Source organism: Alosa alosa, chromosome 20 (genome assembly GCF_017589495.1).
Source record: "Alosa alosa isolate M-15738 ecotype Scorff River chromosome 20, AALO_Geno_1.1, whole genome shotgun sequence".
Taxonomy (NCBI): Eukaryota; Metazoa; Chordata; class Actinopteri; order Clupeiformes; family Clupeidae; genus Alosa; species Alosa alosa.
The window spans coordinates 9,747,865-9,760,071 of NC_063208.1; the positions used below are offsets into that span (position 1 = coordinate 9,747,865).

Genomic DNA, 12,207 nt, shown 5'->3' on the forward strand with positions numbered 1-12,207 from the left:
CTCTCCACTCCAATGACTTGCTCCATATATCGCTTTGCTTATTAAATCAGCTAGAGCTAATTACATTGCCGTTGTCCTCTCCAAACCTTTATGTCTTCTTTATGCCCCCCTCTCTCTTTCTCTCTCTCTCTCTCTCTCTCTCTTCATTTCCTCTGTCTATGAGAACATTCTGTGCTAGATTTCTGCCCCTTTCCTCTTCTTAGTGCTAATTTGTGGGAGACATGGAGTGGAGAATACGAGATGGAGAGAGAAGGAAGTGAGGGAGAGTGGGAGAGAGGGAAAGAGAGAGAGAGAGAATGAGAGAGAATGAGAGAGTGGTAATGAGATGTGTGTGTGTGTGTGTGTGTGTGTTTGAAAGAGAAAGAGAGAGAAAATAAGAAAGAGGGAGATAGAGAAGGAAAAATAGAAAAACATTAACAGAGAAAGGCATTAATGTTCTTCAGTGCTTACAGTGTACCCATAGAGCATTAATGTCCAGTCTATGGCCACGGTCCATTTCTCGCTGTGACCCGATCTTTGTCTCAGCGCTAGCCAGACCTCTGATGCCCTCAGGGTACCAGCTACACAGCAAAGGATGCTGGCTGGTTACCACGGCAACAACGAAGGCTTCCGTGGGCACTGTTCAGTCTGCACATCTCAGGAGTCCTTGAGGAAAACAAAATGGTGTTTTGTGTGTGTGTGTGTGTTTTTTGTTTTGTGTGTGTGTGTGTGTGTGTGTGTACCTGTGAGAGTGCACAGGTACTCTCGGTTCAGTCCCTCTCGAGCTCTTGGACTGTGTGTCTGTCCCTCTCCGACCGTCTCTGTCACAGCGACAACAGCAGCACTCTTTCCAGCCCTCAAGACCTGTCATTAGGCAGAGCTGACACAAGACACACCCTTCCCTTCCACACACACACACACACACACAGAAAGTACACCCTTCACATCCGCATTTCCCAAACCTCCAGGCCAGACTCTTATTGGTAATCAGAAGACATTTCAGACAACTGTGCGACTGGTAGCAGATGGCACAATGGTGTTTTAAGCCCCCAACATCGTCTTCCAAGCAGCGCTGGAGGGGAGGCACTAGGCAAGGGTTAGGTTTAGGAAACTGCTGTGTTGCATGTGTTGTGTCGTGTTGCATGTGTTGTGTTGCGTTGTGTTGCATGTGTTGCGCTGTGCTGTGTTGTGTTGCGCTGTGCTGTGTTATGCTGTGTTGTGCTGTGCTGTGTTGCGTTGCATGTAGATAGATAGATAGATAGATAGATAGATAGATAGATAGATAGATACTTTATTGATCCCCAATGAGAAAATCAAGGTCTCAGTAGCATACAGACATCACACACAACATGCACTATCAGCAGAAAAAGTAATAAAAGTATATAATATAAAAAACACAACTAAGCAATAAGGACAGTAGAAGATAAAGAATATACTAAAATAAAAATGATACTAAATAACACTTAATCTAAATCAAGTCTAAAACAGTATCCACATAGTGTGCTTAGGGGTGATTAAGCATGAGGCGCTTGCAATGTGTTGCGCTGTGTTGTGTTGCTTTGTTGCGCTGTGCTGTGTTGTGCTGTATTTTGCTGCGCTGTGCTGTGCTGTGTAGTGTTGTGCTGTGCTGTGTTGTGTTGTGCTGTGTTGTGCTGTGTTGTGTTGTACTATGCTGTGCTGTGTTGCGTTGCATGTGTTGTGTTGCGTTGCGTTGCGTTGCGCTGCGCTGTGCTGTGTTGTGTTGTGTTGTACTATGCGGTGCTGTGCTGTGCTGTGCTGTGCTGTGCTGTGCTGTGCTGTGTTGTACTACATTTTTATGAGTATATGATTGGAGAATGACTCGCAGCTCGTTAAAGTGTAGGGACACATTTTATGGAGTTGACTCACAGTTGGTGTAAAATATGTAATCAGTATAGTGGACTGTTAAAACTGTGTGGACATGAAGATAGTGTTTGTGTGTGTGTTTGTGGATGTGTGTCAATGTGTGTATGCCTGTGAGTGTAAGTGTGTTGGGTCACCTCCAGCTATATATGTCTGTGTGTATGTGTGTGTGTACATGTCACTGTCTTTGTGTGTGTGTGTGTGTGTATGTGCAGGTCTCTGTCTATGTGTGTGTGTACATTTTGGTGTGTGTGTGCAGGTCTCTGTTTATGTGTGTGTGCAGATCTCTGTTTATGTGTGTGTGTACATTTGTGTGTGTGTGTGTGTGTGTGTGAGTGTGTGTGTCTATCTCTGTGTGTGTGTGTGTGTGTGTGTGTGTGTCTTTATGTGTGCATTCATTGTCATTGTGTCACCACCACCTCCACAACAGCAGTACAATGGTGCTCTCCACTCGCCCTCTCCGCTGGGCACTGCGGTCTGGACAGGCGTGGGATGGAGGTTTCCGGAAGTGGGAACGTGAGGATGTGTGTGGAGTGGGGACACCCCTTATGTCATCGTAACCACGCAATGGGGGAGGAATGTGTTTCCCGTGGCAACGCGGCTCTCCACTCCAGTTGACATGCCAACGAACAACTCCCACGCATCGCTGTGCTCCCACGCCATGGAGACACACTGACACACTGACGCAGACACACACATACGCACCCACACACACTAGCACACACACACCAGGGGCAAGTCTCAAGTCTCACACACGCACCAATACACTGACGTGTGTGTATACATGTATACTCATATTCTCTATGTAATATGTTTGATTGCAGATCTCTGGTGGCAAACACACACACCAACTCAGACTTCTACAAACACACTCACACCATCTCTTTACACCCACATACACACACACACACCCATCCACACACACACACACACACACACACACCACACACATGCACGCACACACACACACACACACACACACACACACACACACACAGACATACACATACACACACACACACACTCTCACACACACACCTACACCTACACCTACAAACACACACACACACGTGCTGTGGTTTTGTAAGCATGTGTGGATGATGCACTGAGGAGGTTGACCTCAACCAGAATCACCCAGCAGACAGACAGAGGACTCATCAAGATATTGCACCTCAGCCCACACACACACACCTACACTCACACACACACCTACAGTACACACACACACACCTACACACACACACACACACACCTACAGTACACACACACACACACCTACACACGCACACACACACGCACACACACACACACCTACAGTACACACACACACACACACACGTGCTGTGGTTTTGTAAGCATGTGTGGATGATGCACTGAGGGGGTTGAACTCAACCAGAATCACCCAACAGACAGACAGAGACTCATCAACACATTATACCTCAGCCCACACACACACACCTACACTCACACACACCCCTACAGTGCAAACACACACACACACACGATTATGTGGCCACAACAGCTTCATCCCATTCAGTTCCCATATACATTCATAGGAGTAGCAGTAGTAGTAGTAGCAGTAGAAGTACTAATAAGGGTAGTACTGGTACTACTACTACTAGTAGCAGTAGTAGTAGTGGAAGTAATAATACTAGTTGTTGTTGTAGTAGCAGTAGTTGTACTGGTAGCAGTAGTAGCCTAGTAGTGGTAGTAGTAGTAGTTATTGTTGTAGTAATGGTAGTAGTGGTTGTAGTAGTGGTAGTAGTAGTTGTAGTAGTAGTGGTAACAGTAGTAATTGATGTTGTAGTAGTAGTAGTGGTGGTAGTAGTAGTGGTAGTAGTAGTAGTTGTTATAGTAGTAGTAGTAGTAGTTGTTGTAGTAGTAGTTGTTGTAGTAATAGTAGAAGTAGTAGTGGTACTATTAGTATGTGGTGGTATTAGTATGTGAGTGAGAGAAAACAGTCATGATCAGTCCTCAGGCCCTACACTCCATCTGTTGTGTCAGCTCACACTCTGACGCACAACAGTGACTAACTGACATAGAGACTTTGTTCCTCTGTTCTGTGCACAGTACAGGTCACCCAGAGCTCTGTACTTCATCTGACATCTCACCTCACACTTTGTCTCGCACACAATCTTGTACATGACGGATGCAGAGGGAGGGAGCACGCTTGTGTGACAGGTTGCTGCTGCTGCTGCTGATGATAATGATGATGATGATGGTGATGATGATGATGATGATGATGATTATGCTTTTAGTAATCACTTCGCAAATTGTATTAGAGAGCAGCAATTTCATGATAGCATAAAGTGAGATCGTAAAGTGAGATCGTCACCTAGTGTTGTGATGACAGTCAATAACAAATAGCGCAGCACACAAATGACAAATACACAATAACAATAAGCACAGCATAAGTTCAACTATTTGGCAATATTTTTGCTGCTAGCATTGTTCCTTAAGATTGATCCTTAACATGGTCACATTTACGACTGACATTTACGACTGACTCGTGATACATGACATTTTCGCTTTGGCTTAGCTCACCAAAATCTCATCTGATGCTCAGCTCAACCTAAAATTGCTGCGTGTTTGTGCGAACCTTAATGCCAAGAGGGTTTCCAGACTGCAATTACACTGAATCAACACTGAGCTGAGAGCAGAGCAGAGTGGAGTGGAGAGCCAGACTATGATGGACCCGCAGTGAAATGGACAAACCGCTAGATTCTAAATGTAAAGATCTAATAGGGCCAGACAGGCATGTTCCACTGCAGCTCTGTCCAGCTCTGCAGCATTCCCTGTGATGATGCCCAGACTTTAACAGAAGCCTCCTATCATGAACACAGTGAACACAAGCATAATCCACTGTTTTACTTAACATTGGGGGGCAAACAGAACCTCATATATAGCCCCTTCCCACCATAAATTGCCCCCACACCTCACCCAGACTTTCCCTCACGTGAGACTATTATAGAGATCTGTTAATGCCTCACCAAACATGTGACCTAGAGCTGTAAGACATTTAACATTAACCCCCATCCCACTCCACACACTCACATTACCCCTTCGAACAGAGCCGGACGTGGAGCCCCCTTTTAAAGGGATTCCCAGACCTCTCAGGTTTATCAGGTCACTGGTTAAATGCTCACTGTACACTCTTAAAGACTATCAGGAGCCTTGGCCTCTCAACATTTCATAGTTATAGACAGGGGGTTGCTTAAAGACTAGTTCAGGAAACTCCATGTTTGACGACGGAGGCTCAAAAAGGGGTTAGAAGATGGAGATGTTTTAAAAATCCTTTCAGAAAGCAATTCAAAAGTCATAGTCTTAGTCATAGTACCTTGAGTCACGCTTCTCTTATCTGACCCTATGTAATCACGTGGAGTTATACTGTATGTAGTGCCGTGTTGTGCAAGAACATGCCATAGATTTCTTTCTTTTAAAATGGATTATTGCTGACATTCAAAAACATGACATCCCACTAACATTTATAGTGCCATCTGTGTGGCCTTGATTGGTGTGTAATATAAGGATCCTCTCAGTACGTTTTGATCCTCACACTCAATAAGATAGTCAGATGTGGGAGTATAAGCTGCATGGTATTTTTTTTTCTTGCAATTATGTAACTTTCTTCTGCTTCTGCTTCTTCTGCTTCAACTTATTTTTTTTTTAATTTTATTACATTTCATCCTTATATTTGTTATGGTGACATTTGTAGGTATTATGAAAATTCTAGCATTATTTTAGTTATGAGTTTTTGACTCTGTGCAAATGTCTCTGTGGTAAATATCATTGCAAGTCTTGAAGTCACATCCAATGTGGGATTTATCTTGTACTCCCACACAGTGGAAATACAGGTCAGATGCTCTGTGTGTGTGTGTGTGTGTGTGTGTGTCAGGAACTGTCAACTCACTCCGTAGCGCTGTGGCAGCCCTGCTTGGCTGAACTAGCTTTCACTGCTTTAACACACTTGTCTTTCTCTCATTTTCCTTTCATCTCAAAGTTCACCCCTTTCTCCGTGAACTCCTTAAGAGAGGAAGGCAAGTGGTGTGACAGAAGACAAATGGAAACAAAACAATTTTGTAGCAGCAGCAGCAGACTGCTGGTCCCTGAGCAAGGGGGCTACTGAAAGGCCACAGACTTCATCGCTCTCGTTAACTTACCATCACTATGCAGTGTTTATTTTGTCATTGTTAGCTGTGTTTGTTGGCCAATCTTTTGTCCTGTCCCCACACACAAATTGTAGCTTTGTAGCTTTTCAGTTTACACTTCTCACAGGACTGAGTATTGGTTCACACTGGTTTTTAAGACCTGAGCAGAGATGTCCATCTCCATTTTTTTTACATTTTATAGCATGTCCCCTGTGGTGGACAAAAGGACCGTTTTACTATGAAAAGGTAGCCATGAAAATAGACAAAAATGGACAAGTTATGCTTTTAGTGGTATTCATGTTTTTCTTTCATCTGCGATAATTCATTTTTTAGTCTTACTCATCCTCGCTATCTTCTTGAGGCACAGGTTCATAGTCCTCATCTCTGTTTCACTGACTCATCACCGGAGAGCTCCAAATCTGACCCCCCCCTCATTCATCCTATACAAATGATCTCCTAAATTTCCCAAAAAATCTAAATATTTTGGTCCTGGTGTCCATTATAATGGACATTCATAAAGTCACTATTATTTAAAAATGTAAATAACTTAACTTCTTTCAAAATGAATCATATGATTCCTGACATTTTCATTAACAAGACCATATATTGCCATCATAATGAATGCTTAATAAGAAGACACTATTTGACTTATCTCTCCTCCTTCCATAAAATGTGCTTGTTTTGATGTCAACCATTTTTGAGAACCAGGAAGAGGAGGTTCCCAGCAACCCAGCCAATCACATGATATATCATTAGAAAGCCCAGGATGTCCTCTTTAAAAGACCACAGGAATTGATAGAATAGCTCAAAGGGGTAAAGGGGTATGCTTCTAGAACTTATGTCCACTACAGAGGACATAGGTCTATGGATTGGTTCTCAGGAGGATATGGTGTAGCAACGGAAACTTAAATAGACACGTAGCCTATTATGCAATTATCTACAGCTATCCAAATATGAATGGTATACTATAAATATGACCAGACATATTAAGCAAAAAAAAAAGGTGCAGAATTCAAGCATCGCGATTTTTCATAACTTTCATGGAGTAGACATGTACAGTATCACTCTGTTTTGGTAAAATTTCACAGCTTTCAAGTCTATCGTCTTTGTGTAAATCGAGTTTGAATTGAGAAAATAAAAAAGTGTTACAATTGTGCCGGTTCTCCCCCCCATCCCTCTTATCTACATCCTTGACTGAAAGGTCTTTCTATTTCTGATTATCCCTTAAAGGAGTACCGTCACACCGGTGTGACGGGATTGTTGAGAAATGAACGTTCTAAAGAATATCTGGGTTCATTGAATTCAACATAGAATTTTAGAACCTTCAATTGTTGCGGAACTTAGAATGTTCAAAAATCTACACCTTTAAGGGTTATTACACTGTTCTCTCCTATTCACAATGTACCTTGATTGTTCTTTATTTTTGTTAGTCGTTTTGGACAAAAGCATCAGCTAAATGAAATAACAATAACAAATGTAAAAGTAAAACCTGTGCTGGCTGGCTGCCTCTGCAGAAATCGGATTAACTTGAATTAAAATGGAACAATGGAGGTGTCAGCGTTCTTCTGGGTCACTTTTGAGTTCTCAGATTTGGACAAACCCCAGGTGCCAGTTTGGGCAACCTAGCTCCCAGGTAGCCTACTGGAGTAGCTTTGGGTCAGATCTGGCCTAGGTATGGACCCAATCTGTTCTGATTCTGGCCTGTATCAATTCCAGTTGTTGTTATACTCTCAATAGCTGAAACGGAGTCCTGTTTGTTGTGGATGCTATTTGGAAGAACAGACAGACTGAAGTTTTTTTTTTTTTGCTGTTTTATTACAAAACTGTCATATTTACATAAAGACCTCAACATTATAAATACTATGTACAGAAATAATCTCTTTGGCAATATAAACAGTAGAATAAACATAGTCTTCACCTTAGGAGAAATAGTCAAAATAGTACAGCTTTCGTGTTTACAAAAATCACAGAGACCATATTGTAGCTTTAAATAAACAACAGATTTTACAGAGATCCAAATCATATCAGATCAGTTCAGGTAAAATATTGCCAGCAGGTAAAACATTCCACCCGGATAACAGATAAACCTTTGAGCAGAGCTGGGCCATATCCTCCCCAGATCTGAGCCGGAGTTGTTTCAGCTACAGCAGGAAGCCTACAGCAGGCTCTAGGAGGCCAGCACACTGGATGGCTTGGCCACTCACTCTCCATTCCTGTGGAATGACATCACATCTCACAGATGCTAGGTCACAGAGTCCATCCACATGCTTATAGTCATAGAGCGTAGATGTGTCACAAATTAGGTGATCTGTTTCAAGATGCATTACAACAGGCCTACACTGAAAATGTCTGGAATGTAAACCCCTAAAAATGGCTTACATCACCACTTAAATAAACATAAACTTAGGCTAACTGAAGCTCTGCATCCATATAAGAAAGACTCATTTGAGCGCTAGTACCCAAAACAGACCGTGAGGGAGAACAGAGCTCGGATCCTTGAGGTGAGTCTCCATGAGAAAGCGGTCATTTCTATTTGCATAGGTAGCAGGTTTAGAAGCACCTTCATTGGCTGTGGTTATGTGATGAAGAGCACAGCCCTCACCCTTCAGACAGCATTGCATCCCTGCACAGCTGCCTATGGATAACTTCATAAGTTGATCTCACTGGTTAGGTTGTTAGCCCCCCTTTACATTCAAGGCTACTGTACCAGTGATCTTACTACAGGCTACTCAAGTCAGGGGGACTTGTATAATAACACTAGATAACTTGCTCCTGATTTTAAAACATTTGGATAGTCTGTTTGTAATTAGGATCCAAGTCCATGCTGCTACTTCATATCCCTAGACATCCCAACCTGCAAAAAGTCATTTCAGGGAGGTATCACGAAGCCCGCCCCAAAAAAAAAAAACAAACAACAAAATAAACAAAACAAAAACAAAACCAGCCTACTTAAATACAGATTAATATGTTCAATAATGTCTAGTCAGTACACCAAATAAGGAAGGCCTAAATAGAAATTGTGAAAATAAAATATGTAGATTTTGGTATTTGGGTCTTTTCATGTAGCCTTGCCAACTAGCCGTCTAGTGAGGCTGGCCTGAATAATATGCACATTAATTGACTTGTTAAACTCACCTCAACATGTCTTTTGCAATCATTTAACCCGCCATGGGCAATGCTAAAGTCACTGTTACAAATAGTGCAGCGTGCAAGACTCAGCCTATCATTATTTTTTACTCTTATGAGACAAGGGTAGGTTGAAATTAGTCTTTTTTGAGGCACTGACTGCCATGACGCTCCTGTTCCTACACTGAACTGATTAATTAAGTTCGGGAGAAAAGAGATAAAAGCCCGCCACTGAACTGATTGGTTAATTTAGCGAAACAGGCCAATCAGGATGCTCTCTGCCTTGGATGCGCTCAGGCACACACGCACCAGCCACCCCCCTCTCTCTGCCGTCGTGTGCGCGCTACGGTCTAGCATGCGCGCTCTTGATCGCTCACTATAGATCCGGGAGATTTTACCTAATTTGCGGGCGTCAGGGAGCCGCTATCAATATGCGGGAGACTCCCGGAACTTCCGGGAGACTTGGGATGTCTGTATCCCAGTGTCCTTGATAAGCTACCGCTTTAGACGTTGACCCTGGGTTAGTGCCCTCGTCATACGCTGCTCGTACATCAGTTGTCCTTACAGCAGTTGTCCAAAGATTGATGAACTTCCAACAAACGACAGCGCCAACAGAAAGTTTTACTCCGTTCTCTTGCGCCCAAACACCGCCGACATACTTCGCACTATGCCTCTGAAGCCAGCAGCGCCTTTCTTCAAGGCTCGCGCCTCACGGATTAGTTCAATCAGTTCGTGAAACACCAACAGCACGCCGTGATAGGTTTCCGCGGCGGAGATCTCGAAGAATCCGCAGTCTGCAGAGAGCGCGAGTAGGCGCCCTTCCTCGCTGGAAACCGTTCGGCGGTGTTGGAGGTCCCGCTTGTTGCCAACGATAATGATGGGTACGGCGGCGGGCAGTTTATTCTTGGCCTGCCGGATACGCTGCACCTGTTGCCGCACCACGTTGAAGCTCGCCCGGTCGCAGATGCTGAACACCAGGATGAAGCCGTCTGCCCATTGGAGCTGTCTTTCACTTATGTGTCCGGCCTCATCACCATTCTGAAAAAGACGTGGCATTGTCAGTCAAAATGGACTTGGTCTTGGTGCTTTTGGTTTGACTGCCAAATGTTAAATATATTAGTACGCTTTTTGTTTTAAGTATTAAAGCAATCTAGGGAAAGACGATGCGTGCTTAGGCTACCTGAGAGTGTGAAGAGTCCCAGATGTTGAAACAGATATCCCGTCCATCAATTTTATCGCTGCGGCTGTATATGGAATCTGTGCAAGTGAAAACACGGGTCAGTTCACTTTTTCAGAGTTAAACAATAAAAACAGAGCATAGTGGTGTGCAGAGTAGTCAACAAGTGCAGCCTGTACAAAATAATAACTCACCTATGTCACCGTATTCTCCGATGAACCTCCGCGTGAGGAATCTCACTGTAAGTGCTGAGGGGAGAAAACACAAATAATTTAATTGGATTTGATCATGGGTTTGTTTATGTAGACTATGCAAACAGTTGTCATATAGCCGTGTTTTTTCATAGACAAATGAAACTTGTAACGAGATGACAATAAGAATGGAAATGCTTACCAGACTTCCCAACATTGTCTGCTCCCAATAACAAAATGTTTGCTTCGACCCTTTGCTGACTTCCATCCATTGTCTTTCTGCTGTTGGGCGTTCGCTGATTCACCTGAACAACCATTGAAAAACTGGACAGTGCTTTTCCCCTTAACAATCAGACGGTATAGTCAGGACGAACGAGGCGCCGCAGATATATATTGGAGTGGGAGGGTCCCAGCGTCGATGGACAGTCACAGGAGCCAATGAAAGTGCCGAGCGCCTCACAAACACTGTTAAATGGAATCCGGAGACTGCTAGGGGACCGACATGCCTCACATATTTCTGGGCATAGGCGACTAGATGAGTAACTTGATTGTGTTTTATTTTGACAAGAGGGTATTTTTACCTTCATCATGAATTATGCAAACAGCTACACAGTAGCCTAGCTTATCATCTACAACGAATGGGGCAAACGTGTCTCTTAAAAAAACTCAAATACAATTGCTACTCCAGACAAAAGTCCATTAAGACTCTAGGCTGTTCAAGAAATCTCTGTTCACAGTCATATTTCTAAATTATATATTGTTATGCCTCGCAGCCAAAAGCTCAAGTTTATTCTTGCTAAACAGTTGTGGCATACACACAGAACAACCAGAGACAAAAAAGTAATTCCAGTTCTACCAGGTCCAGGAGCGCATAATTCTTTTAAGCCGACTCAGATAATCCCTAGCAATCGTCAGGCCGCACAAAAGAGTTGTTAATGTCAAGCAATGGGGTGCTATTATCATTTAATTACCTTTACACCTCATTAACACAGGGGCTCATCGCTGGCCCATAGCCGAAGTCCAACATGCCCAAACATCCCCATGCGCCAAACGTCGACAGAAAAATAAGCTTTATTACTAGCGCCCTCTGGAGGTCTGAAACGTTGTTTACGCATTGGCATCAAGCAGATATATTTTGAGACTAGCAACCTTCCCAAATCTAAGTTAATTCTTAGCCTGATTAAACGTATCCTAATTCATTTGTTTTAAGATTTAGAGTCCAATATACACGTTATTTTCTCACGAGAGCCATGCAACGCTGTAGTAGGCTACATATATTCGAATTAACGTATTTTACAATATTTACATTTCGCTTGGAGTTGGATTGTCATCCTTTCATAATTGCATTGAAATCGATGGAGGAAGTCCATTTAAAGTGAGAACTAAGAATGCCTCTTTTAAACCTCACAAGTCTCAAATGTAGAGGCAGTGCTTCTGAGTGGTTACATTTTTTTCAGTTATCATGAATACACTGAAATGAGGAAACACGCATGTATACACGTATGATGAGGAATAGATCGCACGTAGGCCTATGTTTGTTTACATGCACACCATTTTTTGCTGGGGGGCATTCAACTCAGCTGGGTTAGAAATGTTCTTTGTTGACAACATCTGCATGTCAATGTTCCTTGTTGATAGCATCTGCATGTCCTACATAGCATTCAAGACAGAATCCCAGCTTTTGAACTGTGAGGAAATCTAATTA

General features: G+C 43.0%; 1 protein-coding gene across 1 annotated transcript; it reads right to left on the reverse strand.

Moving 5' to 3' along the window:
* Positions 1 to 9,295: 9,295 nt before the first annotated feature.
* On the reverse strand, positions 9,296 to 10,884 carry zgc:64022 (Ras-related and estrogen-regulated growth inhibitor-like protein). Its single transcript, XM_048229928.1, has 4 exons — positions 10,705 to 10,884; positions 10,506 to 10,559; positions 10,315 to 10,391; positions 9,296 to 10,172 (listed from the first exon to the last, which is right to left on the reverse strand). The coding sequence occupies exons 1-4, from the start codon at positions 10,817 to 10,819 to the stop codon at positions 9,756 to 9,758; spliced, it is 663 nt and encodes a 220-aa protein (XP_048085885.1). The 5' UTR covers positions 10,820 to 10,884; the 3' UTR covers positions 9,296 to 9,755.
* Positions 10,885 to 12,207: the final 1,323 nt, after the last annotated feature.

Excerpts from the sequence above, each read along its gene's own strand:
- zgc:64022 (XM_048229928.1), bottom strand. The coding sequence starts at position 10,819 with ATGGTTGTTCAGGTGAATCAGCGAACGCCCAACAGCAGAAAGACAATG. Across the intron at positions 10,560-10,704 it reads AGACAATGTTGGGAAGTCTG|CACTTACAGTGAGATTCCTC; the intron begins GTAAGCATTTCC and ends TTCTCCCCTCAG. Across the intron at positions 10,392-10,505 it reads CGGAGAATACGGTGACATAG|ATTCCATATACAGCCGCAGC; the intron begins GTGAGTTATTAT and ends TCACTTGCACAG.